The sequence below is a fragment of the Galleria mellonella genome, unplaced genomic scaffold (genome assembly GCF_026898425.1).
Source record: "Galleria mellonella isolate WM207_F2 unplaced genomic scaffold, CSIRO_AGI_GalMel_v1 utg121, whole genome shotgun sequence".
NCBI classification, from domain to species: domain Eukaryota; kingdom Metazoa; phylum Arthropoda; class Insecta; order Lepidoptera; family Pyralidae; genus Galleria; species Galleria mellonella.
In genome coordinates this window covers 801566-828278 of record NW_026441983.1, presented here as the reverse complement: position 1 = coordinate 828278, position 26713 = coordinate 801566, and the positions used below count along the sequence as shown (strand labels likewise).

The following is a 26713-nucleotide window of genomic DNA, read 5'->3' as shown; positions in this document are numbered from 1 at the left end:
CGCTGGCGAGGTACCAGGGAAACACGTCGCTATTGTTATTGTATTAAGAGGGAGAACGTAAAACTGAAACTGCTTCTCGGCGACTACTTGTTTATATTAGTGCGAGCGTCGCGTCCGAGCGTCCTCCGCTGGATTAGCAATGTATTATATTGTTCGCCTTGCCACCATCCACTGGACTAGTGGTCGCGATCCACCGGTTGGCCACATGTGATAACGGAAGAAATCTCCAAATCGGTCTAGATAGATGACAGAGTTGTGAGGTGACAAGTGTAAAAAAAGGAACTAAGTTTACATTATTACATGTACCACATCTCCATATTTAGATGATAGAATTTCCATCGTGCCTCCGATCAAACTGTTTATAACTACTCCTCTCTATCCAAATGTTGCCTGCAAGAGATCGCTCTCAGCGATAAGGCCGCCCATTGTTCTCTCAGTGCAATATTACCTTGTAATTGTTTGTATCTATAATAAGTTTACTATTGTAATCTTATGGAGGGAACAATAAAGAGTATCTATCTATCTATCTAAACTAAGAACGTCTAAATTTCAAAGTCGGTTGTAAAGTGTACCTGTGCTTGGCCCGCGGCAGTGAGTAGCGCGCGATCCACAGCCTGGCGTCCCGCAGCGCGGCGGGCCCCTCGTGGTACCAGGTGCCCTCGCGGCCGCGGTCCCTCTCTATCCGAGCCTCCTCCTCCTCCAGCTTCTTGTGGATGGCATCTTCGCCCAGGCTGGCGAGAGAACAGGTATAGGCTAACCATGTTTCTCAACAGATTGTTAATAATGCGGACTACCAGTTCCATTGCCAGCAATATACCCTGGCAGGTCGACCTCCACGTGATTCCCCCTGGAAACCATCGTGAACAATTCTTGTTGAATTCATCACGATGCGCTAACTGACCTGCTTCATCCTCACCTATCATCCCTCACTGGTGCCCCCCAGTAATATGGACTACCAGTCCCATTGTTAGCAATATATGTTACCCTGGCAGGTCGACCTCCACGTGGTCCATCCTGGAAACTATCGTGCTGAATTCCAGGTGTATTCATCATAGATGGGCTAACTTTCCTGCCTTTTCATTCTCATCTACCATCCCTGACTGGTGTTCGGCCAGCGAATACCGTTAGCGCAGGCGGGGTTACCATTCCATTATCATACTTTAAAGAACTTAAGGTAACTATGTAAGATTAGAACGTAAGGTAATTTTATATTTTTATTATATTGGCCATTTACTGTCCACTGTTGAACTTAGGCCACTATAACATTTTGTCAATGGTTGCCACGTTCAGCAGGCGGGTTGGCAACTTTAGGCTTTGGTAATATATTTCATATCTCCATTATCATCCATTAAAAAAGAAACCATGTGTCTGCCGTTGCGAAGCAGTTGGCAAAACTAATTATTTTTTGGATTTGAAACTAAAATCTTAAATCTATTTTGATAAACTTTATAAGGCACCAATCTAGTAAGTAAATCCTTTCAGAAAAAAAGCAATTCCCAAATCAGTTTACAACTGACAGAGTTATGAAGTAACAAACATTAAAAAAAAACAACAGCTGAGAACGTCCAATTTTTTAAAATTGGTTGAATAACTATATTCGTTAGCTACTTGTTCCAAGTTTAAGAAAGAATAATTGTGAACATACTAGCTGAGCAGGTCTCGCAGACGCACCCTCCTCTCTGCCGGTCCCTCGCCGAACAGGCACACGGGTTCACCCAGCTGTCGGAGACTGCGACGCACCTGAGCATAAATTAATTTATTTATTTATTTATTACATATTACAGTGCAAATTCTTGCCACTAGAGGTAGATACTTTAAAAAGAGTAGTGGTATATAATTCTTGGATGTACCTCATCATCATCAGTGGATACGTTCAGCTGGCGGGCCTTGCGTCTCCGTTCGAACTCCTCCAGTAAAGCCTTCTTGTCCCTGGACATCTCCTCTTCCAGCTCCATGTATTCTGAAAACATGGTTAGTTATAACAAAACATACAAAAGTTATTATAAGGCACATAAACTTAAAATGTAACCATACTAGTATTGGCGGGAAAGGGATTGTTAATAATGGAGACTGAGAATCCCATTGCTAGCAATATACCCAACTAGGTTGACGTGGTTCTACCTGGAAACTATCATGGTTAATTCCCGATGAATTCATCATGATGTGCTAACTGGCCTGTTTTCATTCTCATCTATCACCCTTCACTGGTGCTCCGCCAGCATATCCCGTTAGCGCAGGCGGGGTTACCATACCATTTTCACCCATCAAAAAAACATACTAGTGTTTACCTGTGACTTTGTGTAACTTGGATATGGCTGAATATTGAACATACTCAAAATACATACATAATATAAATGTGTCACCAAACATCTAAAAACTATAAACAATGATTATACAGTGAAAGCTCTATATAAGCAACATTCTTTATATTTTATTTATTCCACTCAGCTTAGTTATTAAAAGTAATAAATACCAGAGGGAGACTTTGTACAAAAGTCGACTGCTTAGCCACCTCTGTCACATTCGTGTTTCTACCATGAAGCAGTTGTGTTTGCATGGCTGTGTTTCAGTTTGAAGGGTTCCCACCCTTCAAACTGGCAGTATGGCAGTGAATTTACAGAGGAATAACACCTGAGTCCTCAGGAATGGCAATGCATGGGGAGTATCATGAGCGAAACAGTATACTCTGTTATGTCCATGGTACTGCTCATGTCTATAGGCGACAGTTACCATTTTTGCATCAGGTGGGCTGTCAGCTTGTTTGTAATTACAAGTTGTATAAAACAAAAAAAGGAGGCCAATTCTATACTGGGACCACACAGCATTCCAATATATGTGAGACAAGACATCATGAGTTAATAAACAAATTCACTGCAACAGGTGGGAGAAGGGATTGTTAGTTATGGGAACCATGGTAAGGTACTAATGGTGCTATCATTACTAGCAATATACCTTACCAGATCGCCCCCCACCTGACTCCCCCTGGAATCCATCTTTATTAATATTGATCAGTTTATCACAATGGACCAACTGGCCCGCTTTTATCCTCACTTATCAACAATTACTGGTACCCCACCAGCATATACCTATAACATAGGTGGAGTGGGGGGAAAGGAATTATTAGTAATGGAGACTGAGAATCCTATTGCTAGCAATATACCCAACCAGGTCAACATCCTTGCGGTTCCCCCTGGAAACTATCATGATTAATTCCTGATGAATTCATCATGATGGGCTAACTGGCCTGAACTCATCTATCACCCTTCACTGGTGCTCCGCTTGCGTATCTCGTTAGCGCAAGTGGGGTTACCATACCATTTTCACCCATAAAAAAAAACATAGGTGGAGTTACGATGCCATTATCATCCATTAAAAAAAAACCTCCTAAAGACGAGAGGCAGAATGGACTATGGTTGTAATCTATCCGAAGAAGCAGATTTAAAAAAAAACTAACCGCTAGAAACTTGGATATCTCCCAAGTCTTTGCCGCCAGTTTCTTCGACACCTTCCCTGGCAGCCGCGGCCAACGCCGCCAATCGCGCTTTCTCCTGCTCTTCCAAGGATCCATAATGTATTTGCTTGCTTTTCTTCACCGGAATATCTTCGTCGTCAGACATTTTGAGGTTATGAGTTAACTTAAAACGAGTATTATAACAGAATATTTATACAACTTCCTATTTTCTCAAAAACAATGCAATTATTTTTGCTTGTTTTATAATAATGTGTTGGAGAAATAAATATGAAAAAGCAAATATTATATAGGAAGTAAACAATGTGTTCGGTAAACAAAACAGAAATAATACACTGAAATTGACACTAGTGAAGTTTTGGTGTTTCAGTGACATTGACAGCAGGAATTAAAGAAAATAAGAGATTCATACATAGATTAAAGATTAAAAGTACCTATTAATCAGGGACGATTCTGAGGCGCCATTGTCAATAGTTATCTCTCAACATAATATTTTAAGCCAATTTTTTCCAAAAATCACTATTTTTATTGACAATAATTAAAATTATAATAAATTTGACATTAATATACTAGAAATTTAGTTTATATTAATTTTTAGAATAAAGATTTCGTTATAATATCTTATTGAATTTTTAATTTTTCAGCTAGTTGGAATATGTTGCTTCAGAATTTACCCTATTGTAATTTGCGAATAGAATGACGTTGACTTATGAGGAACTAGATTGACGCTAGTCTGTGTTTCTTGTCTTGTTTACGTCAAGTAATTTTGTTTAATATTGCAAAAAATACGCAAGAATAAAGCTATATAGTTATTTATCTTAATCAGTATGTGATACTAAGGATTTTTACTATATTTAAGTGATACAATGTTTATAAATGTGACACAAATTAAATTTTCTCAGTGAATTGCAACCAGAATTGAAGACATAACCTCAAAATTATTTTGGGAATACTTTAATTGACATTTTTAAGTGTTTATATTGTGATGGCGCTACAGTTATCACGGCGCGAGGTGGAGGAGCTTCGGTCGTCATTAGACCGTGCCATATACAGGACAGTTGGCAAATCGGATAGTTCTCTATTGTCGACAGTATCATCCTGCCTTACTAACGGGTAAGTTTGTTGCCTATATAATATAATTGCTAATAAATATTCTACCCAGTTACAACCTTGGAGAAACTTTCATTATGTAGATACTATCTCCATACAAATGCATCACCAAAAAGTGGTCAACTTTTTTTATCCATTCTTTTTTAAAATGTATTCATGACCATGAATACAAGCCATTCAGTTGTAAAACATAAAGAATATATACAATTGGATGTGTTATTTCTTTTTATTGGGTGAAAATGGTATGGTAACCCCACCTGCGCTATCGTTATACCTTGAAGGGGTAACATTGATAGGTGAGGATGAAAAGGCAAGTAAATGGGCTCAAAATACATGACGAATTCAATGATACAATAGTTTCCAGGAGGAACCGCATGAAGGTTGACCTGATAGAGTATAATGATAGCAATGAGGACTAACCTCCCAATTACTAAAAATCCCCCCCCCCCTGGGTGTGTTATTTTTTTGATGGGTGAAAATGGGATGGTAACCCCACCTGCGCTAACGGGATACACTAGCGGAGCACCAGTGAAGGGTGATAGGTGAGAATGAAAACAGGCCAGTTAGCCCATCCTGATGAATTCATCAGGAATTGACCATGATAGTTTCCAGGGAGAACTGGGAGGTGGTCAACCTAATAGGATATATTGCTAGCAATGGGGCAGTCAAACTCCATTGTTAACAATCCCTTTCCCCCTGGGTGTGTTATTTAACCATATCTGCATGAAAAGGATTATAATAATCTACATTTATAATTCAGTATATAGGAGAAATTTCATACCAGATGATGAATCATTCATTCATCAGTATTGCAGGCGTATAAACACCAGAGGTATTATGCGCCCGTTGCCGACTCTAAAGAAACCTCTTTACCCCCCCTTTTGAAGATAGCATTGGGGACTGACCTCCCCATTATTAACAATCCCTTCCCCTCATACTGGTGGACTTATCCCTTGAAGGGACTTCTCTCAGTCACTTTTGAGAACCTGAAGAAAGGGAGAGAGAGAAGAAAGAAACATAAAGGAGAAAGTATCTATAGGATTTATTATGTAAAACATAACATATATAGTGTAAAAATATTATGATAAATAATAAACTATTAAATAATCCATTGTTCTCTCAGTGCAATATTACCTTGTAATTGTTTGTATCTATAATAAGTTTACTATTGTAATCTTATGGAGGGAACAATAAAGAGTATCTATCTATCTAACTATATTATTAATATGTATATTTTAATGAACAGTTAAAGCCCGATATGGTGATGATGATGGTATAGATGCATTTTTTGTACAACTTACAATGGCAAACAAGCTGACGGCCCACCTGATGGAAAGTGGTAACCGTCGCCTTTAGACGTGAGCAGTACCGTGGACGTAACAGAGTATACTGTTTCGCCCATGATACCACCCATGCGTTGCCATTCCTGAGAGCTCAGATGTTATTCCTCTGTAGCCTATAAATTCACTACCATATCCTACTGTTCAAACTGAAACACAGCCGTGCAAACACAACTGCTTCACTGTAGTAACAGGAATGGAATATAGGTGGCCAAATAAACGACTTTTATACAAAGTCTCCCTCTGGTAAAACATGGCATTACTCTTATGAAGTACAAAAGGCAGACTTTTTTTTTAATGGGTGATAATGGAATGGTAGCCCCACCCGCGCTATCGGTATATACCGGTGGGGCACCAGTGAAGGATGATAGATGAGGATGAAGCAGGTCAGTTAGCCCATCGTCGAACCACGTGGAGGTCGACCTGTTAGGGTCGCTTTATTGCTAGCAATGTCAAAGTCCATTGCTAACAATCCCTTTTCCCCAAAAGGCAGACTTATCTAGCACTAAAGCAATCTTGATATGTTCTAAATTTTTAATATTGTGAAATAAAACATGCTGTGTAGCTTGAATAAGTTTATGTCATGTTAAAACATGTTCTACCTACATTAGTACACTTTATTATTTAACAAAGTATAAAAGTACCCACGAAGAAGGGGGAGAGGGAGACCGAGACATAGTTACATCAGGCAGATCAAGGAAGGAGTTGGTGTCGTGTCGTATCAAGAGGTGAAGAGACTCGCTGAAAATCGTAGTGAGTGGCAAGAGTTCCACCGACAAGAGCGCAGCTCTTAAATGGATAGATAGATAGAAAAGTACCCACTATGATATTCTTCCCAAAAATATTTGTCGCCCAGTTAACGTTAAATATCTAATAACTTTGGTCTTTTCTCCTTTGGTGTATGTTCTAGAAAAAATTCTGTCCCAAAATAATATAAAACTATAATATGTTCCTTTAACATTTAACTTTTATATACCATTCTTCCTGAAAAATCCCCAGCATAGACACTCGACGAGCACCTACAAAGAAATCTTATCGCAACACATACAACTGCAGTGTCTCTTCCAACTTTGATGTTGGCAAAAACATCGGAGCCCCAATGGAGCCATACCACTAAAAAAAAAACAAAGTATAAAAGTACCCACTTTAATATATATAACAAATCTTTTATCCAGACAACTTTTTATATATTGTAATAATTATTTCCAGATATGAACGCAGAAAATTCATAGACAAAATCTCATCACACATAGACCCAAAGAAAGCTAGCAAACTAACCGATAAGGTTCTCGCACTAGCACAAGAGCTGGTGTCGTCCTCAAAGGCGCAGAAACGTAAACACGAACCAAGCGATCGGGACAGGGACGTAAAGAAGTCACGGCACGATGACAGGGAGAAGCATGAAGAAGAGAAACGGCATGATAAAGAGGAGAAGGAGAAGAAAATCGGGAATGGAGTCGAGGTGCTGCCTTTGCCGTCAGTCATGCCTGAAGGGGAGACTGTCGGATCCAAGATCTCAGTGCTCAGTGCGGATAGGATTAAGGTAAGAGTGGCTCTTAATTAGTTTTAAAGGCACCCAAAAAAATTGGGGGTTTTCATGTACAAAGTTTTTTTTTTTATACAACTTAGAATGGGAAACAAGCTGACGGCCCAACTGATGGAAAGTGGTAACCGTCGCCTATAGACAAGAGCAGTACCGTGCACATAACAGTGTATACTGTTTCGCCCATGATACCCCCCATACGTTGCCATTCCTGAAGACTCAGGTGTTATTCCTCTGTACCCAGTAAATTCACGCCATATCCCACCCTTCAAACGGAAACACAGTCATGCAAACACAACTGCTTCACGGTAGAAACACGAATGGGACAGAGGTGGCCAAGCAATCGACTTTTGTACAGTCTCCCTCTACATATATATATATGTACAGTAGCATTTCGTTTGTCAGAATATTGGATTATTCCCATTTGCTGTGCACAGCTCTGATTACCAATTTATAAAAAAGAAACAGTATGATTAGAGAGAAGTGTGGACTGAAAGACGATGTAGTGACCACAATCGAAAAGGGAATGTTGCATTGCTTCGGCCATTTGGAGAGGATGGATGCAAGAAAAATTACGAAAGAGATTTATCGAGCAAGAATGAATGGAGATGTCGGTAGGGGCCGCCCTAGACGGACGTATGTCGACCGAACAGGCGACGTGCTGAGGAAGGGCCAAATTAAAAGTAGCCGTAACCGGCGAGCGTGTATGAAAAGATTGATGGATGTGGAGGAAGCGAAGGAGGTTTGTTTGTATCGAAGCATTTGGTGTTCCATTGTTTCTGCCTACCGTAATGAGAGATAGGCGTGACAGATATGTACATAATAAAACAGTTATCTGGTTTTATTTGATTCCGATAATGCAGATTTTACTGTAAATGTTTTTGTATGTCTGTCATAATGAATTAATTATAATTTTATTTGCTTGAATACAGATTATTATATTAAAAATGTTTGGGTAACTATTCATACTAGGGGGAAGGGGATTGTTAGTAATGGAGACTGAGAATCCCATTGCTAGCAATATACCCAACCAGGTCGACCTCCTTGCAGTTCCCCCTGGAAACTATCATTGTTAATTCCTGATGAATTCATCATGATGGGCTAACTGGCCTGTTTTCATTCTCATCGACCACTCTTCACTGGTGCTTTTTCACCCATAAAAAAAAAGCGCGAGTTCTCAGGAATAGCAACGCATGGGGTGTATCATGGGCGAAACAGTATACTCTGTTATGTCCACGGTACTGCTCATGTCTGTAGGCGACGGTTACCACTTTCCATCAGGCCGTCAGCAAAGTAGGGAATGGAGAATATCATAGGCTACCTTTTATCCCGGTCAGCGAAGGTATCCTTGGCACGCAGACATAGTCATGAGTAAAAGCTAGTAAAGACTTGGTGATGTAAACTCATAAGATTTTGCCCGTCCGAAAATACTCAACTAAAGAAGTTGTACTAAATATTCCTTTGTTTCCAGCTCATGATGGCAAACGCCCAGAAGGAGATCGAGGAGCGCAAGAGGGCGCTGATAGCGATGAAGGGCGAGCACAAGCCAGGCGTGAACGTGGCAGTGGCGGCTGCCCAGCAGATCAAAGTCCAGATGCAGCAGAATAATGCTATCCCTCCGCCCAGTGTGATCAAGCCAGTGCTGTACTCGAAACCGGGTGAGTGGTATTTGTGAATGATACGTGCAAGCTTGCAGATGACACTTAGCTGATGTACCGTTAAGAAGAACAGAGTTGGCTAAGCTAAGCTTCTCTCTCTCTTGTATTGAAATTGAAAAAGTCTAATTGAATTTGTTTTGCTTTTGTTTTTTACAGCCGCATTACCAATCAGTCAAGAGGAGTTGGAGAAGCAGAGGAAGATAGCTGAACTGCAAGCCAGGATACAGAGGAAACTAGCAGGTGTGTAACTTTAGTTAAATTTTTTGGTTATTTTTGCATAACGGTGGACCTATCCATCATAACATTGAACGCCCAAAAATTATATAAAAGACCAAGTTCACTTTAAGTTGATCGTGTCTGGATACCTTTTTAATGTCCATTGCAGAAAAAAAACACATAGCTGTCAAATTTATCTTTTTAACCATTTTTCCTTTAATTTTAAACATGAATTATATCACCTTGATTTATTTCACCAGTAAAAAAAATCACGCAAAGAAGAGTTAAATTTTAACGCATAGTGTAATTATATATATATATATGGCGGACTTAACACCGGACGGTGTTCTCTACCAGTCAACCATTGGGCGAACAGAGAAATAAGTAGGCGGTGCATTATTGTAATTTTTTGGAGGAAACAATAAAAAGTGTCTATTTGTCTGCTAGTGATGACCTATAGAACCGAAAATGGTCCTGCAAGGTTCATGAGGGGCGATCCTGTACGGGCAAACGCAGTGTAGGACGACCCTCCACTAGATGGAGTGACGACCTCAAATGCATTGCCGGAAGTCAGTGGATACAGGTGGCGCAGGATCGTTCTTTATGGCAGGTCAGTCAGCCAACCGTGACGAATTCCACGATAGTTTCCAGGGGGAACCGCGTGGAGCTCGACCTGATAGGGTATTTTGACAGCAATGGGGACTGACAATGGTCCCCTCCCCCCAAGATGTATCAGTATTAATAATTGTATTTCCCCAGGCGGAGCGTTGTCGTCGGCGGGTGGGTCTGGCCCGGCGCCGTTGATCCTGGACCGCGAGGGCCGCACCGTCGACACCAGCGGCAAGCGCGTCCAGCTCACGCACGTTGCGCCCACGCTCAAGGTATTTCTTTTTAATGGGTGATAATGGAATGGTTACCCCGCCTGCGCTATCGGTATACACCGGCTGGGCACCAGTGAGGGACGATAGGTGAGGATGAAGCAGGTCAGTTAGCCCATCGTGACGAATTCAACAAGAATTGTTCACGATGGTTTTCAGGGGGAACCGCGTGGAGGTCGACCTGATAGGGCATATTGCTAGCAATGGGGCTGTCGAACTCCATTGCTAACAATCCCTTTCCCCCACACTCAAGGTACTTACTACACTCTCCCCTTCCAGATTCAAACAAACAAACAAACAGCGTCCTTAGCAACTCTAACACTAGATATAAATTCAAACTTGCTGTACCAAAGTATCGTTTAGTTAGAAACGCTTATTGAACAAAGGCTAAGGGGTCAGCAACGCACGCGTATACCCTGCAATACCTGCAATAGCCCTGGTATTTCAGATGTTCATAGGCTACGGTAACCGCTAACCATCAGGCGGGCCGTATGCTTGTTTGCCACCTCAGAGGTATAAAAAAAAAAGTAGTTATCCTAACTTAGCATACAGGATTCTATGTGCACTGGTTGACGCGGGAGGAGACGTGGGATACTGGTAGTCTAATATGAGTGTCTGTCCACCCCCAGGCGAATATTCGCGCGAAACGTCGCGAGGAGTTCCGAGCGCAGCTGTCCGGGCAGACCAGCTCGGAGCCGCAGCCGGACGCCGGCTGGGTGGACGCCAGGCTGCAGCTGAAGCCGCCGGTGCGGGCTCGCCGCGCGCTGCGCTTCCACGAGCCCGGCAAGTTCCGCCAGATGGCGGAGCGGCTGCGGATGAAGGTGATTGGGGGGGGGGGGGGCAGCAACGGAGACAAGGATGTACTTTGATGACCTCCATAGCGCAGTGGTGGTGGGCGATAATGGAGTGGTAACTCCGCCTGCGTTAACGGTATACGCTGGCGAGGTACCAGGGAAACATGATAGGTGAGGATGAAAGCAGGCCAGTTAGCCCATCGTGATGAATACACCTGGAATTCAGCACTGTTGTTTCCGGGGCGGATCACATGGAGGTCTACTTGACAGTGTATATTGCTGGCAAGAGGATTGGTATTTTGCTTTATTAACAATCGCTTCCCCCAGTGAAAGTTTTTAGGTGATGGCAGGTCGTTCTTCGTGACAAATTTTACTAAGAATTACCACGACATTTCCCAAGGGGAAGGGTTACTCTGTTACGCCTCCGTACCCAGTAATCTCGCTGCTATATACCACTCCTCAAACCGAAACACGGCCGTTCAAACACATCTGCTCTACGACAAAAACACGAATGGGATAGAGGTACCCAAGCAAGCGATTTTTGTACAAAATCGCCTCATGATAAAAATACAGTCGAATTAAAAACCTACTTCCTTAAAAAGACGCTTCCGCGGTAGAACTAACTGAATAATATCTCCTTAGAACACATGTTAGCCTGGTACCTTCTGCTCGGATTTGTAAATTATATTTTTTTATTAGAACGGCAAACAAGCTAACGGCATGCCTGATGGAAAGTGGTAACCGTCGCCTATAGACATGAGCAGTACCGTGCACATAACAGAGTATACTGTTTCGCCCATGATACCCCCCATGCGTTGCGAAATGAGCGAAACAGTATACTCTGTTATGTCCACGGTACTGCTCATGTCTATAGGCGACGGTTACCACTTTCCATCAGGTGGGCCGTCAGCTTGTTTGCCATTCTAAGTTGTATATAAAAAAAAGTCATATATGTGTATGTATATTTGTTATTTATATATATATTTATTCGTTTATATATGTAATTTTAGTATGTATGTATATCAATAATTACTAGTACCGCATTCGTGTATTCTGCCACTTCCCTATGGTTGACTGGGAGAGAATGCTTTCAGCATCAAGTCCGCCATGTACACATATATGTACTAATGAATAAATAAATAAAAATAAATGTAATATTTCCAGGCGCAACTGGAGAAGCTACAAAATGAAATATCCCAAATCGCTCGCAAGACCGGCATCTCGTCGGCCACCAAGCTGGCGTTGCTGGCTGCCGACACGCCGGATTCAGACCGCGTACCCGACATTGAGTGGTCAGTGGTCGACATTACTTGTTTATAATATGGTCCCAGCATAGAATGGACCACCGCTTCCTTTCCCGTGGGTGTCGGAAGAGGCGATTAGGGGAGGGCGAGGGATAGCCAACAGCGTCCCTCTTGAAACATCTCCAAAGCCTAACTGCGGTTGCCAATCCGCCTATCAAGCGTGGCTACAACTGTTTAAACCCATCTTTTGGAGGCATATGATCAGCATTGGACGCTTGAATTGGGCTGTCGTGTTTACATATGAATGGTACCACGCATATCACAGAATATACTGTGTCGCCCGTGGTACCTTCTTATGTGTATCCCTTCGTGAAGTCTAAGGTGTTATGCAGTGGCGTAACAATATAGTGGCAGGGCTGGCAAAATGCCACGGGCTCCCGACCCAAAAGGGCTCAAGAGGCCGCGAGCTCAGATTTTTTTACATTGTACCTGAGTATTTTATTTTTACTGATAGGACCCCATCAGTGTGGGGATTTGCCACAGGCCCCAAATGGTATAGTTACGCCACTGGTGTTATTCCTCTGTACCGTGTAAATTCACTGCCATATCCCACCCTTCAAACCGAAACACAGCCATGTGAACACAACTGCTTCACGGTAGAAATATGGGTAGGACAGAACTATTTCCCATACGTGGATATCTACTTAAATAGACGATTTTTGTGCTAAGTCTCCCTCTGGCGAGGGATTCACATTCGTGGATTTATGAGATGCTGTTTCATTGGCGACAAAACAGCCTTGATATAGAGGGGTTTTAATGGATGATAATGGAATGGTAACCCCGCCTGCGCTATCGGTGTACACTGGCGGGGCACCAGTGAGGGATGACAGGTGAGGATGAAAAGGCATGTCAGTTGGCCCATTATGACGAATACACCTGGGATTCAGCACGATGGTTTCCAGGGTGGGACCTGACAGGGTATATTGCTAGCTGTGGTAACAATTCTTTCCTACAGGGGGGAAAGGGATTGTTAGTAATGGAGACTGAGAATCCCATTGCTAGCAATATACCCAACCAGGTCGACCTCCACGCGGTTCCACCTGGAAACTGTCATAGTTAATTCCTGATGAATTCATCATGATGGGCTAACTGGCCTGTTTTCATTATCATCTATCACCCTTCACTGGTGCTCCGCCAGCGCATCCCGTTAGCGCAGGCGGGGTTACCATACCATTTTCACCCATAAAAAAATCCTTTCTCCGAAACGAAGATGATGGTAAATAGGTACGGTGTGTGTCCCGCAGGTGGGACAGCGTGATCCTGCTGACGGGCGAGGAGCGGGAGGCGGGCGGCGAGGCGGACAGCCGCAGCGGCTCGCAGCGGGTGGACGCGTGCAACGTGGGCGCCGACGACATCGTGGACAACCTCAACCACGCCGCCATCACCAACCTCGTCGAGCACCCCCAGCAGCTGCGTCCGCCCAGTGAGTCCATCACCTATATATATACGTATACGACAACGTAACCTTCAAGAAAAGAGCATATTCCTTCTTAAGAGGCCGGCAGCACACCTGCAATGCCGCTGGTGTTGCGGGTGATCATGGGCGGCGGTAGTCACTTACCGTCAGGTGAGCCGCGTGCTCGTTTGCCCCCTGTGTTGTATATATATATATATATATATATATATAGCACTCTCTTCTCTTGAACTCTTCGTACAGTGCTTCGCGGTAGACTTTAGATCCATGCCCCATAGGGGGGCAATTTGATAGTTAAGGAGGGGGGGGGGACAAAAAATGGACTCGAAGCGGTATTACCCTCTTGCTCCGGTCCATTTAAATGCAATGCTACGAGCAGATATCGGCGCCAAATTTAACAAAAAAAAGTAAATTAAAAAAAATGCTGTAAATATTTATTAGGTATAATTTCGTTTGACGTTACCAAAATATCAACTGGGCGATTAGAGTCGTCAAGTAAACTTTGTCAGGAAAAATTATGTGTGGGGGCATAAAAATTTTAGAAATGTCCAAGTGGGGCATGGGACAGAAGAGGTTGGGAAACACTGCTTTAGACGGAGCCGACCATCTTGTTTGTTCGTTTTAAGTCAGGAGATTCGGTAGAATATAACACGATTGGAAGGAATATGTATAGGATTGTAACTTTCTTAGTTTAAAAACACCCGTGTGCAACCGGGGCGGGTTGATAGTTAAATAATAAACAATATAAAAACAAATGTAAATGTATTTGAAGTGTTTAGTACTCATTGTAATCGTTTGGTACGCAGTGGATGCCGATTTTCGTGAAGAATTTTGGACATCCAAAATCCACACATAAAAAGCATGCGCCCATGACCATCAGGCCGGGATTATTCTTGCCATATTTCTCAGTATATCTTTTGCTACGTAACAAATAATCACTGGTGACTTCATTTGGTATAACTTCATTTATTTTTTCATTATTTTCGACTTCATTTATTTGTGCAATGTTCTCGTTTAATTCGTCGTTTTTTATATTATTCTCTGGTAATTGCATCGCGCGGTATTTATTTTCAAATTCATTTATATTCGAATTCGATTCTGTATATCTTTCAATTGCGTTTAAAATATAATCACGCACTTTGTTCTTTAAAATTTCATTGTTTGTTTCGACTTCATTCATTCCAACTTCATTTATTACTTTCATATGTTTATCGTTGACTTCATTTATTGTGTCTTCGTTTACATATACACTTCTACGGACTCGTATATCCATATTTTGGTTTTTCGGTATATATATATTGTAATTGTTAACTTTGGCCAGTACGTTAACCATGCCAACGGCCAGGTACAGGGCGACGAGCATTTTTGCCTTTTTTCTGTAAATAAAAAACGAAATAAAACTAAAAAATCTGTCTAAAAACAATAATATACTATTTCTATAGATTTTAATAGAAAATATATCCTCGTCTCGTTGTAATCATCCCGGGAGCACTCTCTGATTGTAATTAGTAACGAATCGATACGTCCAGTCGATTGGTCGACGTTTTTATTTTTTTTAATGTATGATAATGGAATGGTAATATTCGAGAATTAAGTGAGATTCCGTTTCATTGGCGACAAAACAGCCTCGATATGTAGGGGTTATAATGGATGATAATGGAATGGTAACCCCGCCTTTTGTATCGGTATACGCGGGCGGGGCACCAGTGAGAGATGATAGGTGAGGATGATAAGGCAGGTCAGTTAGCCCACCGTGATGAATACACCTGGTATTCAGCGTGATGGTTTCGGTCGACCTAATAGGATGATCATGCTAGCATTGAGACTTGTACTCCGCATTACTAACAATCTAATCCCGTGTGGTCCCGGCATAGAATGGATCACCGCTTCCTTTCCCGTGGGTGTCGTAAGAGGCGACTGAGAGAGGGCGAGGGATGGGCAGCAGGGCCCCTTTTAAAACATCACCAAAGTCGAACGGCAACAATTGCAACTTTCTTAGGGATCTCTATTTTTTTTTTAATAATTTATATTCTGTGTTATTCAATGATAATGTAGCTTTCTATAGGTAAAAGAATAATTAAAATCGGTCGAGTAGTTTTAGAGTTACAAATAAAAAAACAAACATACGAAAAATTAAAACTTTTCTCTGTATATAGATTTAGTACCGTCATATCAACCTTTAACTGTCCACTGCTGAACATAAAACCCCCCTAAACCCCCCCTTGGGGGGTTTTGCCAGTAGTTGCCACGCTTGATAGTTTGACAACTGCAGTTAAGCTTTTGTAGATGTTTCATAAAGTACCCCTACTTTTTTTTAATGATGTAACCGCACCTGCGCTATCGGTATACACTGGGGGGGCACCAGTGATAGTTGACTGATGAGGATGAAATTGGGTCAGTTGGCCCATCCTGACAAATTCAACTAGAATTAATCACGATGGTTTCCAGAGGCAGCCACGTGGAGGTCGACCTGACAGGGTATATTGCTAGAAATGGGGCTATTTGACCTCATTACTAGCAATTCCTTTCCCCTCAAGTGACTCCTACTGGCCATGCCTCGACCATTAAGCTGCGTTAATCGCCTCTTACGACACCCACGGGAAAGGAAGGGGTGGCCCATTCTATACTGGGAGCTACATGGGCTCGGCACTATCAAATCTGATATGAAATTTTCTCAAACATGCTTGGAAATGTGAGCATTATTTTGACAATCTTCTTAGGGATAAATCAAAATTGCCGTACTGGCCAGATACATGCGGGCAGCGGCCGGTAAAAGTTGTATGAAAATCCATGTCTGTCGTGTTTTGCGGCCAGATAAATTACTATGTAAACTCATATCTGTCCTGTAATTTAAAAATGTAATGACCTTTTACTTCGAAACATGGCTACCAAGGAGGTAACTAATAAAAGGTTTTATTTAAATTTCGAACTTGCTTGCATATAGAAAGCTGTTTATTGAAAAAAAAAAAACAAAGGAACATTATGGCGCGTGAAAAATTATTATTGTTCGTTATTCGTCATTGAATTTAAAAAGTAAAATTGTGTTTTTGATTTCCGCGCATTGTTTGAGAAAAGTACTATACAAGCCTTGGCCACAACTAGGCATTGATGGAGTCAAGTATGTGTGCCTCGGCTACGCCTCGGCCCACATTTGCACGTTCGTCCATCAATGCCTCAGTTGCTGGCCGCTGCAGTAATGTACTATTATCTATTTATTTATCTATCCGAACGAAGCCGGGGCGCACTGTAGGTTTGGTTAATTGATACGAAACGAAAAAAATAATGAAAATAATAACTTAAAAAAATGTATGATAGTAAAACTGACCTTTGAATATAACTCCAAGACACTTTTAACTCACTAGTCTATTTAATATTAAAACTAAATAGTTAAAATAACTTATTACTTATTAGAAATTGTTTAAATAACATAAGTTTTTAACAAGTATACAAGTTTTAAACTGCTTATCGGCTTGATTCGCGGAACTTTTGTGACCTCAGATTTGTTTATAGTGAAAAAAAAAAAAACACAACTGAGGCATTGTTCGAATTGAAATAAAGTTATGGGTTCCGCAGAATGATATGTCGTGTTTCTACCGTGAAGCAGTTGTGTTTGCACGGCTGTGTTTCGGTTTGAAGGGTGGGATATGGCAGTGAATTTACACGGTACCGAGGAAGAACACCATAGACATACCATGGGTGTCACAGTGTATCCTATGATGTCCACAGTTCTGTTCACGTATATGCGACGGTTACCACTATCCATCAGGCGTGCCGTAAGCTTGTTTGCCGTTCTAATAAAAGAATGTAATTTATATATCCGAGCAGAAGGTACCAGGCTGTCATGTGTTCTAAGGAGGTATTATTCAGTTGGTCCTTCCGCGGAAGTAACGTTTTAAGAAAGAACTGCTTGGGTATCTCTGTCCCACTGATGTTTCTGCCGTGAATCAGCGACGTTCGCATGGCTGTTTCGGTTTGAAGGGTGAGATATGGCAGTGAAATTACAGGGGATGGCGGCATAGCACCTTAGTCATACCTACGTACATAAACATGGGCGTCACAGTGTATCCTGTAATGTTCACAGTTCTTTCACGTATAGGCAACGGTCACCACTATCCATCAGGCGCGCCGTAAGCTTATTTGCCGTTCTAATAAGAAAAATATAATTTATAAATCCAAACAGAAAGTACCAGGCAAACATGTGTTCTAAGGAGATATTATCCAGTTGGTTCTTCCGCGGAAGCAAGTTTTTGAAGGATGTAGGTTTTTAATTAGTTACCACGTTTGGCGGGCGTATTGGGAATCGCAATTAGGCCTTGGTGACATTTTAGGAGGGACGCTGCTGCCCGTCCCTCGCCCTCAGCCATGGGAAAGTGGCCTATTCTATGCCAGGACTGTACGGCGAGAATTATTTATATTATAAATAAATAAATAAATAAATACAATATATTTACGTCTTGACGCTTGGATATATCGTGTAATAGTTATATATTGTATGTTTACCATATATCAATAAAGGTTATCAAACGTTGGCTTCGAAGCGTAAACAATACACAGATATCGCCACACCAAGTAAATTGTTATTAAAAATGGCTACCGTCTGACTTACGTCGTCTACCAGACGGAGACTTTGTACAAAAGTCGATTGCTTGGGCACCTCTGTCCTATTCGTGTTTCAACCGTGAAGCAGTTGTGTTTGCATGGCTGCGTTTCGGTTTGAAGGGTGGGATATGGCGTGAATTTACTGGGTACAGAGGAATAACACCTGAGTCCTCAGGAATGGCAACGCATGGGGCGTATCATGAGCGAAACAGTATACTCTGTTATGTCCATGGTACTGCTCATGTCTATAGGCGACGGTTACCACTTTCCATCAGGTGGACCGTCAGCTTGTTTGCCTTTCTAAGTTGTATAAAAAAATATATATATACAGTGTTTGTATCAACAGCACCAAGTAGTAACAATACACACCTTGTCATGTTATCCTGGTATGCAACGGGCAAACCCTGGTGGGTTTTACAGGAATAAATCTAAGTATAAAAGGGACAACAACAGGATATAAAGACTCACCGTCTTGTCGTGGGCTATTTTATTACGTCCTGTGCGGGCGTCTTGATTCCTTCCGTCACTTTATCACCGATGTACACACAAAAGGTTCGAAGCCTATATTTTTTTATACAACTTAGAGTGGCAAACAAGCTGACGGCCCACCTAATGGGACGTAGTAACCGTTGCCTGTAGACATGAGCAGTACCGTGGACATAACAGAGTATACTGTTTCGTTCATGATATCCCCCATGCGTTGCCATTCCTAATTCCATATATATACCAAAAATTATGTTATTGATGTGCGTTTGCGTTTTGATGATGAACGGATGATATGATGATGATGATGATGAATAAATACACCTAGTATTTGAAGCGTTGTATTGAATATAAATTTGATGTAATGCGCTAAAAGTTGTTTTGCAAGTAAGTTACAATTTGAACTTGAATGACCTTTCAAATTCAAATTGTATTAAATTTCACCTGCGTTATGATTGGCGTTCTCGCGATGTCGCGATGAGCGACTCTTGTGACTGGTTGATGTCGTGTGTGATTGTCTATTAATAACTTAGCAGTTGTCCGTTGGTTTTATTGCTGAAACCGCGCTCATTATACGCAGGAGTGAACAATATTCCTGGCATATTGTTAATGCTTTAACATGCCCCCGGCCTTGAAAGATTCTATTTTCAAGTCTTCCTCCCAGAGAGGACATATTTTTGAGAATGCCCGCCTAATGATCGGGCATCATTAGGCGGTCATTCTTGGTCTTTATACTACTTGGTCCTTATATTTTATAAAATTAAAGGAACTCGCAAAACAATCCCATTTCCCGTGGGTGTCGTAAGAGGCGACTAAGGGAGCGAGTGTAGTCGACGCGTGGTCATCAGCGTCTCTCTCAAAACATCACCGAAGCCTACCTGCGTTTGCCAACCTGTCCGCCAAGCGTGGCAATTACTGGCAACACCCCCAATAGTGGAAGACCTACGTTCAGTAAAGAACTGCTAAACAGCTAATACGATGGTATTAACTTTCCCATCACCACACTAATAAGTGTCTCACTCAACAAACGCTGCTTGCCCTCCAGCGGAAGCCCTAAAACCGACGTACATGCCCGTGTTCCTAACGAAGAAAGAACGGAAGAAGCTGCGCCGTCAGAGCAGGCGTGAGGCGTGGAAGGAGGAACAAGAGAAGGTCAGGCTGGGCCTGGAGGCGCCGCCGGAGCCCAAGCTCAGGTGAGGTCCATTTTTCTATTTCCTATTCTTTACAAGCTGTAAAGTACAGGGTCATCAACATCGTCAAGAATATAGTCTAAATAGACAAGATATTGTTTTTTTTTTTTTAATATACTAGCAGAGGAAGAGAGTACTAAAGTCGTTTGCTTGGGTACCTCTGTCCCATTCGTGTTTCTACCGTGAAGCAGTTGTGTTCGCATGGCTGTGTTTCGGTTTGAACGGTGGGATATGGCAGTGAATTTACTGGGTATAGAGGAATAACACCTGAGTCCTCAGGAATGGTAACGAACGGGGGGTATCATGGGCGAAACAGTACATAACAAGTTGACGGCCCACCTGATGGCAAGTGGTAACCGTCGCCTATAGACATGAGCAGTACCGTGCACATAACAGAGTGTACTGTTTCGCCCATGATACCCCGCATGCGTTGCCATTCCTGTGGACTCGGGAATTCTCTACAATATTATGCATGTATTATACATATAAACCTTCCTCTTGAATCACTCTATCTATTAAAAAAAAATGTACATATAATTACTGTTTGTACAGGATATCGAATCTAATGCGAGCTCTGGGTACCGAGGCGGTCCAGGACCCGACGGCCATCGAGGCCAAGGTCAGGGAGCAAATAGCCAAGCGGCAGAAGACTCACCTGGAAGCCAACAAGGCGAGGGCCCTCACCAAAGAACAGAAGAGAGAGAAGGTCAGTCTTGTATCTTTTTTTTTTATATGTATATTCTTTATTGCACTTGTAAGTTACATACAAAATAATCTATTTATAAATGTTGTGAGCAAGGGTGGACTTATCTCTGACAGAGATCTCTTCCAGTCAACCCAGTACAGTTGGAAAGCATGTCGTTAGCGGGCAACTGAAGTGCTACAACTATTAATACATATACATAAAGGACCTATTTAACAATTCGACGCGCGTGTCTTTATACAGTTCCCCCCCCCCCCGCTCGCGGCATATACTCGCACGGCCATCGCCATCTACAATACAATTTTACCGACTTATCTACACTAATATTATAAAGAGGAAAGATTTGTATTTTTGTGTGCATGTATGTTTGTAATGAATAAACTCAAAAACTACTTTGCCGATTTCAAAAATTCTCTCACCATTAGAAAGCTACATTCACCCTGAGTAACATAGGCTATGTTTATTGCTAGAAAACATTAGGGGATCCTTACTAAAACTTTAGTAACGTAACTCGAGGTGTAGAAAAAATGCTATAAAATATCTTCGGTCGCGTGCGCTGCGGAAACTATTGGTGATAGAATAAAAGTATGTTCTACAATATTGAAGGAAATATCAATAACTACAAAAAACTTCGCGACACTATATGTCAAACTATTATCGTTATGTCACAATAGCCACTTTTTGAAACGTTGTAAAAATGTCCACCCGTGCGAAGCCGGGACGGGCCGCTAGTTGTTTATATTTTACATTATATTCTAGATCAACATTTATTAAATTAAATATTTTAATAATTTTCAGGTGGACCGCAAGATAAGAGAAGACACCACGATGGGAGTCCACGTATCCGTTTATAGGTGCGTATTTTTTTTATACCACTGATGTGGCAAACAAGCATATGGCCCACCTGATGGTAAGTGGTTACCATAGCCTATGAACGCCCGCAATACCATAGGCATTACGCGCGCGTTGCCGACCCTGAAGAAACCTCTTTACCCCCTTTTGAAGAACCCCATGCTGTAGTCTCTTGGGAAAACCTCGGCAGGGAGCTCATTCCACAACCTGAGTGTTCGTGGGAGGAAACATCCCTGAAACCGCGCTGCACGCGACCATTGAGGCTGTAGGACATGAGAATGAACTCCCTGTCGATGGCGAGCCGTACGATGGTAGAAAGTGGCTGTGGGCATCATATTGAACAATTCCTCTGAGCACAATCCCTTGTACAAGCGGTAGAACACGCAGAGTGAAGCAATGTATGTTTTCATATAATGGGTTATAAAGGCATCACATGTCGTGTGATCCTGGTATAGGACGGGCCACCCCTTCCTTTCCCGTGGGTGTCGGAAGAGGCGACTAAGGGAGCTTTATGGTCAAAGAATGGATAGCTGCGTATCAATAATTACTAGTACCGCATTCGTGTATTCTGCCACTTCCCTACGGTTGACTGGGAGAGAATGCTTTCAGCATTAAGTCCGCCATGTACACATATATGTACTAATGAGTAAATAAATAAATCGTAACTAATTATATAACAGATTAAAGGTAGTGTTTCCCAACCTCTTCTGTCCCACGCCCCACTTGAACATTTCTAAAATTTTCATGCCCCCCACACATAATTTTCCCCGACAAAGTTTACTTGACGACTCTAATCGGCCAGTTGATGTTTTGGTAACGTCAAACGAAATTATACCTAATAAATATTTACAGCATTTTTTTAATTTAATTTTTTTTTTTTTTGTTAAATTTGTCACCGATATCTGCTCGTAGCATTGCATTTAAATGGCTCGGAGCAAGAGGGTTAATACCGCTTCGAGTCCTTTTTTATTTTGTCCCCCTGTTTGCATGGATTGCATGGACCCCACGTTGGGGAATATCGAACCAACCTGTCCCTTTCACTCTGTATATATATATATATATATATATATATATATATATATATATATATATATATATCATATGTATATATTTCACCACTATGTTAAAATCGCTTCGAGTCCTTTTTTAATTGCCCCCTTCTCCATTACTACCATATTACCCCTCTGTGGGGCGTGGGCCCCACTTTGGGAAACACCGGATTAAGGTACACTGTTGTGATAAATTGAAGTAACGTTCTATCTATCTATCTATCTGTCTATTTTTGTCTGCTATATATTGCAGAGTGCGAGACCTGTTCGAGTGCGCGTCGGCCAAGTTCAAGGTGGAGGTGAACGCGCAGCAGCTGCACATGTCGGGCTGCGTGGTGCTGCACCGCGGCTGCTGCGTCGTCGTCGTCGAGGGCGGGCCCAGGCAGCGCGCCAAGTACAAGCGGTCAGTAGCCAATGGGCGTGTTTAGACAGATAGATAGATAGATAATTTATTTGCATTACTTACAGCACACAAAACAGCAATAGACATAAATGCACAGTGAAAAAACATAAAAAAAAGATATGTTCGGTGCAACTTGACCGCACGGTGAGCGTGGACTGTAGGGGTGCTGGTTCAGGCTGGAGAGAAACGATAAAATTCCTTTCTTGAAGCTCCCGGTTCCGTACTGAAGAGTCTCCTATTTCCTTATCGGTTGGGGAGTGCAGTGCAGTGCATGCCGCTCGACGGTAGGCGGCCTATCTTTATACGCGCCCGGTCGCACGACAACATGTACCAACTCACATTAGCGAGTCTGTGCGAGCGGGACGGGGCGAGTGTGACAGGGACGCGTTACTCTTCAGAGCGGCACCATTTGGCGTCTATTTATTTATCATAATTATCCTTATTACTATTATTTTTACAATCTTTTTCTTATTTCTACTTGTGGGTAATAATGACTCGACACAATGTTTTATTCAACTTACAACTATAAATACATCAGAGAAACCCTATATAAAATTAACAATTTAAACGATTAAAAAACTAATGACTTATGCTAACAAAATAACTATAAAATATCGCTATACTATACAAAATGATTACAATGTCGCGAACAAGATACATGTACAAAAAAAAATGCTTACTTTTTTTATACAACTTAGAATGGCAAACAAGCTGACGGCCCACCTGATGGAAAGTGACTTTGTACAAAAGTCGATTGCTTGGGTACCTCTGTCCCATTCGTGTTTCAACCGTGAAGCAGTTGTGTTTGCATGGCTGTGTTTCAGTTTGAAGGGTGGGATATGGCGTGAATTTACAGGGTACAGAGGAATAACACCTGAGTCCTCAGGAATGGCAACGCATGCGGGGTATCATGGGCGAAACAGTATACTCTGTTATGCCCATGGTACTGCTCATGTCTATAGGCGACGGTTACCACTTTCCATCAGGTGGGCCGTCAGCTTGTTTGCCATTCTAAGTTGCATAAAAAAAAAATTATATGAAATTATCAAATATTGCTTTACATTTCCTCTATTCAATAATGCACCGCCTACTTATTTCTCTGTTCGCCCAATAGTTGACTGGTAGAGAACACCGTCCGGTGTTAAGTCCGCCATATGTACATAGAATTACACTGTGCGTTAAAAGTTAAATAAATAAAAAAATAAATATCACCAGTGACAAATCACAGCTGAAGAGCCAATAGGCTGGTCTTATAGTTTGAAGAAACAACGGAATGTTATGCATCTTAACTCATGTCTCTGTCTGACCGGTATTTTTTTCATTCCAGCCTGATGCTACACCGCATCAAGTGGGAGGAGGATCTGGTGAAGGATGCAGAGGGCAATGAAGTTCCCAACTCGTGTCAGCTGGTATGGGAGGGCGTTACCAAACAACGGTCCTTCGGGGAGATCAAGTTCAAGGTACGGGTTCTCAGTCCTCAGGAATGGCAACGCATGGGGGTATCATGGGCGAAACAGTATGCTCTGTTATGTCCACGGTACTGCTCATGTCTATAGGTGACGGTTACCACTTTCCATCAGGTGGGCCGTCAGCTTGTTTGCCATTCTAAGTTGTATATTAGAATCTTTACTATTAGTAAGGTTTAAATGTTGAATTCGCTGTATGGTCCCGGCATAGAATAGGCCATCCCGTTCCTTTCCCGTGGCTGTCGTAAGAGACGACTAAGGGACGGCGAGGGACGGGCAGCAACGTCCCTCTTAAAACATCTCTAAAGCCTAACTGCGGTTGCCAAGCGCGGCAACTATTAGCAGATCCCTTCAAAGGGAGGCATATGTCCAGCAGTGGACAGTTAAAGAACGAAATAATGATAATCATGTACAACTCACAGGTGCTACCAACAGAGAAGCAGGCAAGAGAATTGTTCCAGAAACATGGCGTCGAACATTACTGGGATTTGGCGTACAGCGGCGCCGTGCTGGGCTCCGGAGTTGACGACGTGTAGACAGACAGACAACACTACCGATCACAATGCGACATTAATTAGGCGTGGGCAATATGGGTACCGATCCGATATCTATATATTGGGTTCCTCTGGACACTGATGGCGGGAAAAAGGTCGTCAGCCATTTCGATATCGCCCATCTCTCTCTCTTCGTCCTCTTCATTACTGAAGGTGGTGTCCTTGAAAGGTGTCTGTTGCCTCTCTTATGATGTTATTCCATTGTGCCCGGTCTGCAGCTTCTCGCAGGACAGCTGCGATTGACAGTCCCGTAACGGCGGTTATTTGGTCCGACCATAGATTAGGCGATCGTCCGCGTGGTCTTTTTCCCTCCATCTTGCCAACAACCATTAGTTTGTCCAGATTGTCGGACTGTCGTCGAGCGACATGACCGAAGTATCCAAGAATCCTCCGATAGCAGACTGTCGAGAGCCTATCTTTTATGCGGAGTTGCGTCAGGATAGATATTTTGGAATATGTTAAAAGTCTGTTATCCAATATAATTTTTTGCATAATACACATTTAACATATACGTTATTGGATCAGTATATAGGATATTGTAACTGAAATATATAGATATTGCTATATATTATCCTCGCCTAATAGTAATATTAAAAATATGAAAAGTTTGTAAAAATTGAGGTTTAAATGTTTTTTGCACTTTGACCCTTAAATGGCTGAACGGATTTTGATGAAATCTTGTACACGAATAGCGAAACAGTATACTCTGTTATGTCCACGGTACTGCTCATGTCTACAGGCGACGGTTACCACTTTACATCAGGTGGGCCGTCAGCTTGTTTGCCATTCTAAGTCGTATTAAAAAAAAAAAGGTTATATCCTACCTAAATTAATATTGTAAAGCAGTGTTTTTCAAAGTGTGAGCCGCGACCCCTTGGTGGGTCCGCGATCCTCTACAAGGGGGTCGCGGAAGGTCGTGAAGCAGTGAAAAATCAACAATTCCGCAAATACATCAATGAATCAAAAATACATAATGAAGTATCTGTAACCGACATCGATTACATGTCCGTTTTAGATGCTTTATTATGTATTATTTATTTTATTTTATCGATACCCAACTGTAAGTATAAATACAACTGTACGGATTTCATAATTGTACTATGATAAAACTCATACATATTCGAAAACGTGGAGGGCAGGGGGTCGCAAGATATTTATACATACTAAGGGGGTTGCAAGACTCGTTTGCATATTAAGGGGATCGCAAGATATTTATACATACTAAGGGGGTTGCAAGACATGGTTACATATTAAGGGGGTCGCAAGATATTTATGCATATTAAGGGGGTCGCAAGATATTTATACATACTAAGGGGGTCGCAAGATATTTATACATACTAAGGGGGTCGCGTCATGAAACAGATTGAAAAACACTGTTGTAAAAAGTATTTTATATTTACTGATTCACGCGGGCCAAGCTGCAGGGTAACAGCTAGTCTATACGTGAAGGAAATCCAAGATGTTCAGTACTTGATTGCGGATAGATTGCTAAACTTATTTGAATGTAATTTATCGCAAACGATAGATCATTTATTGGATTATAAAAGACGCTTATACTTATTCGTTAGTATTTTTTTTTATTGGATGAAAATGGCATAGTAACTCCGCCTGCGCTATCGGTATACACTGGCGAGGTACCAGGGACACATAGATAGGTGAGGATGTAAAGGCAGGTCAGTTAGCCCATT

General features: G+C 41.9%; 3 protein-coding genes and 1 long non-coding RNA gene across 5 annotated transcripts in view; 1 reads left to right on the top strand and 3 right to left on the bottom strand.

The window, feature by feature from the left end:
• The window catches only part of LOC113509324 (U4/U6 small nuclear ribonucleoprotein Prp4), a 251128-nt gene extending 247299 nt beyond the window's left edge, over positions 1–3829 (bottom strand). For both annotated transcript variants that reach the window (XR_008253331.1, XM_052899144.1), the window contains exons 1-4: positions 3455–3829; positions 1851–1960; positions 1646–1740; positions 573–731 (exon numbers count right to left, since the gene is read on the bottom strand). Coding sequence is in view for 1 of the 2 variants with exons in the window: in XM_052899144.1 (XP_052755104.1) it covers positions 573–731; positions 1646–1740; positions 1851–1960; positions 3455–3617 (527 nt within the window). In the remaining variant the exon portion in view is untranslated. The remainder of the gene's footprint in view (positions 1–572; positions 732–1645; positions 1741–1850; positions 1961–3454) is intronic.
• Positions 3830–4184: 355 nt separating this feature from the next.
• Positions 4185–26583, top strand: LOC113513341 (U4/U6 small nuclear ribonucleoprotein Prp3). Its single transcript, XM_052899123.1, has 14 exons — positions 4185–4582; positions 7129–7462; positions 8934–9120; positions 9277–9360; positions 10096–10217; positions 10844–11035; positions 12173–12300; positions 13557–13735; positions 19854–20001; positions 20551–20704; positions 21500–21555; positions 22856–23005; positions 24333–24465; positions 24894–26583. The coding sequence occupies exons 1-14, from the start codon at positions 4455–4457 to the stop codon at positions 25005–25007; spliced, it is 2109 nt and encodes a 702-aa protein (XP_052755083.1). The 5' UTR covers positions 4185–4454; the 3' UTR covers positions 25008–26583.
• Positions 14472–17210, bottom strand: LOC113519176 (nuclear pore complex protein Nup98-Nup96-like). Its single transcript, XM_026904231.3, has 2 exons — positions 17052–17210; positions 14472–15102 (listed from the first exon to the last, which is right to left on the bottom strand). Exon 2 carries the CDS (start codon positions 15087–15089, stop codon positions 14502–14504), a length of 588 nt encoding a protein of 195 aa, XP_026760032.2. The 5' UTR covers positions 15090–15102; positions 17052–17210; the 3' UTR covers positions 14472–14501.
• LOC128201624 (uncharacterized) lies at positions 17768–18932 on the bottom strand. Its single transcript, XR_008253337.1, has 2 exons — positions 18794–18932; positions 17768–17871 (listed from the first exon to the last, which is right to left on the bottom strand). It is a non-coding gene; the product is annotated as an uncharacterized LOC128201624 (long non-coding RNA).
• Positions 26584–26713: the final 130 nt, after the last annotated feature.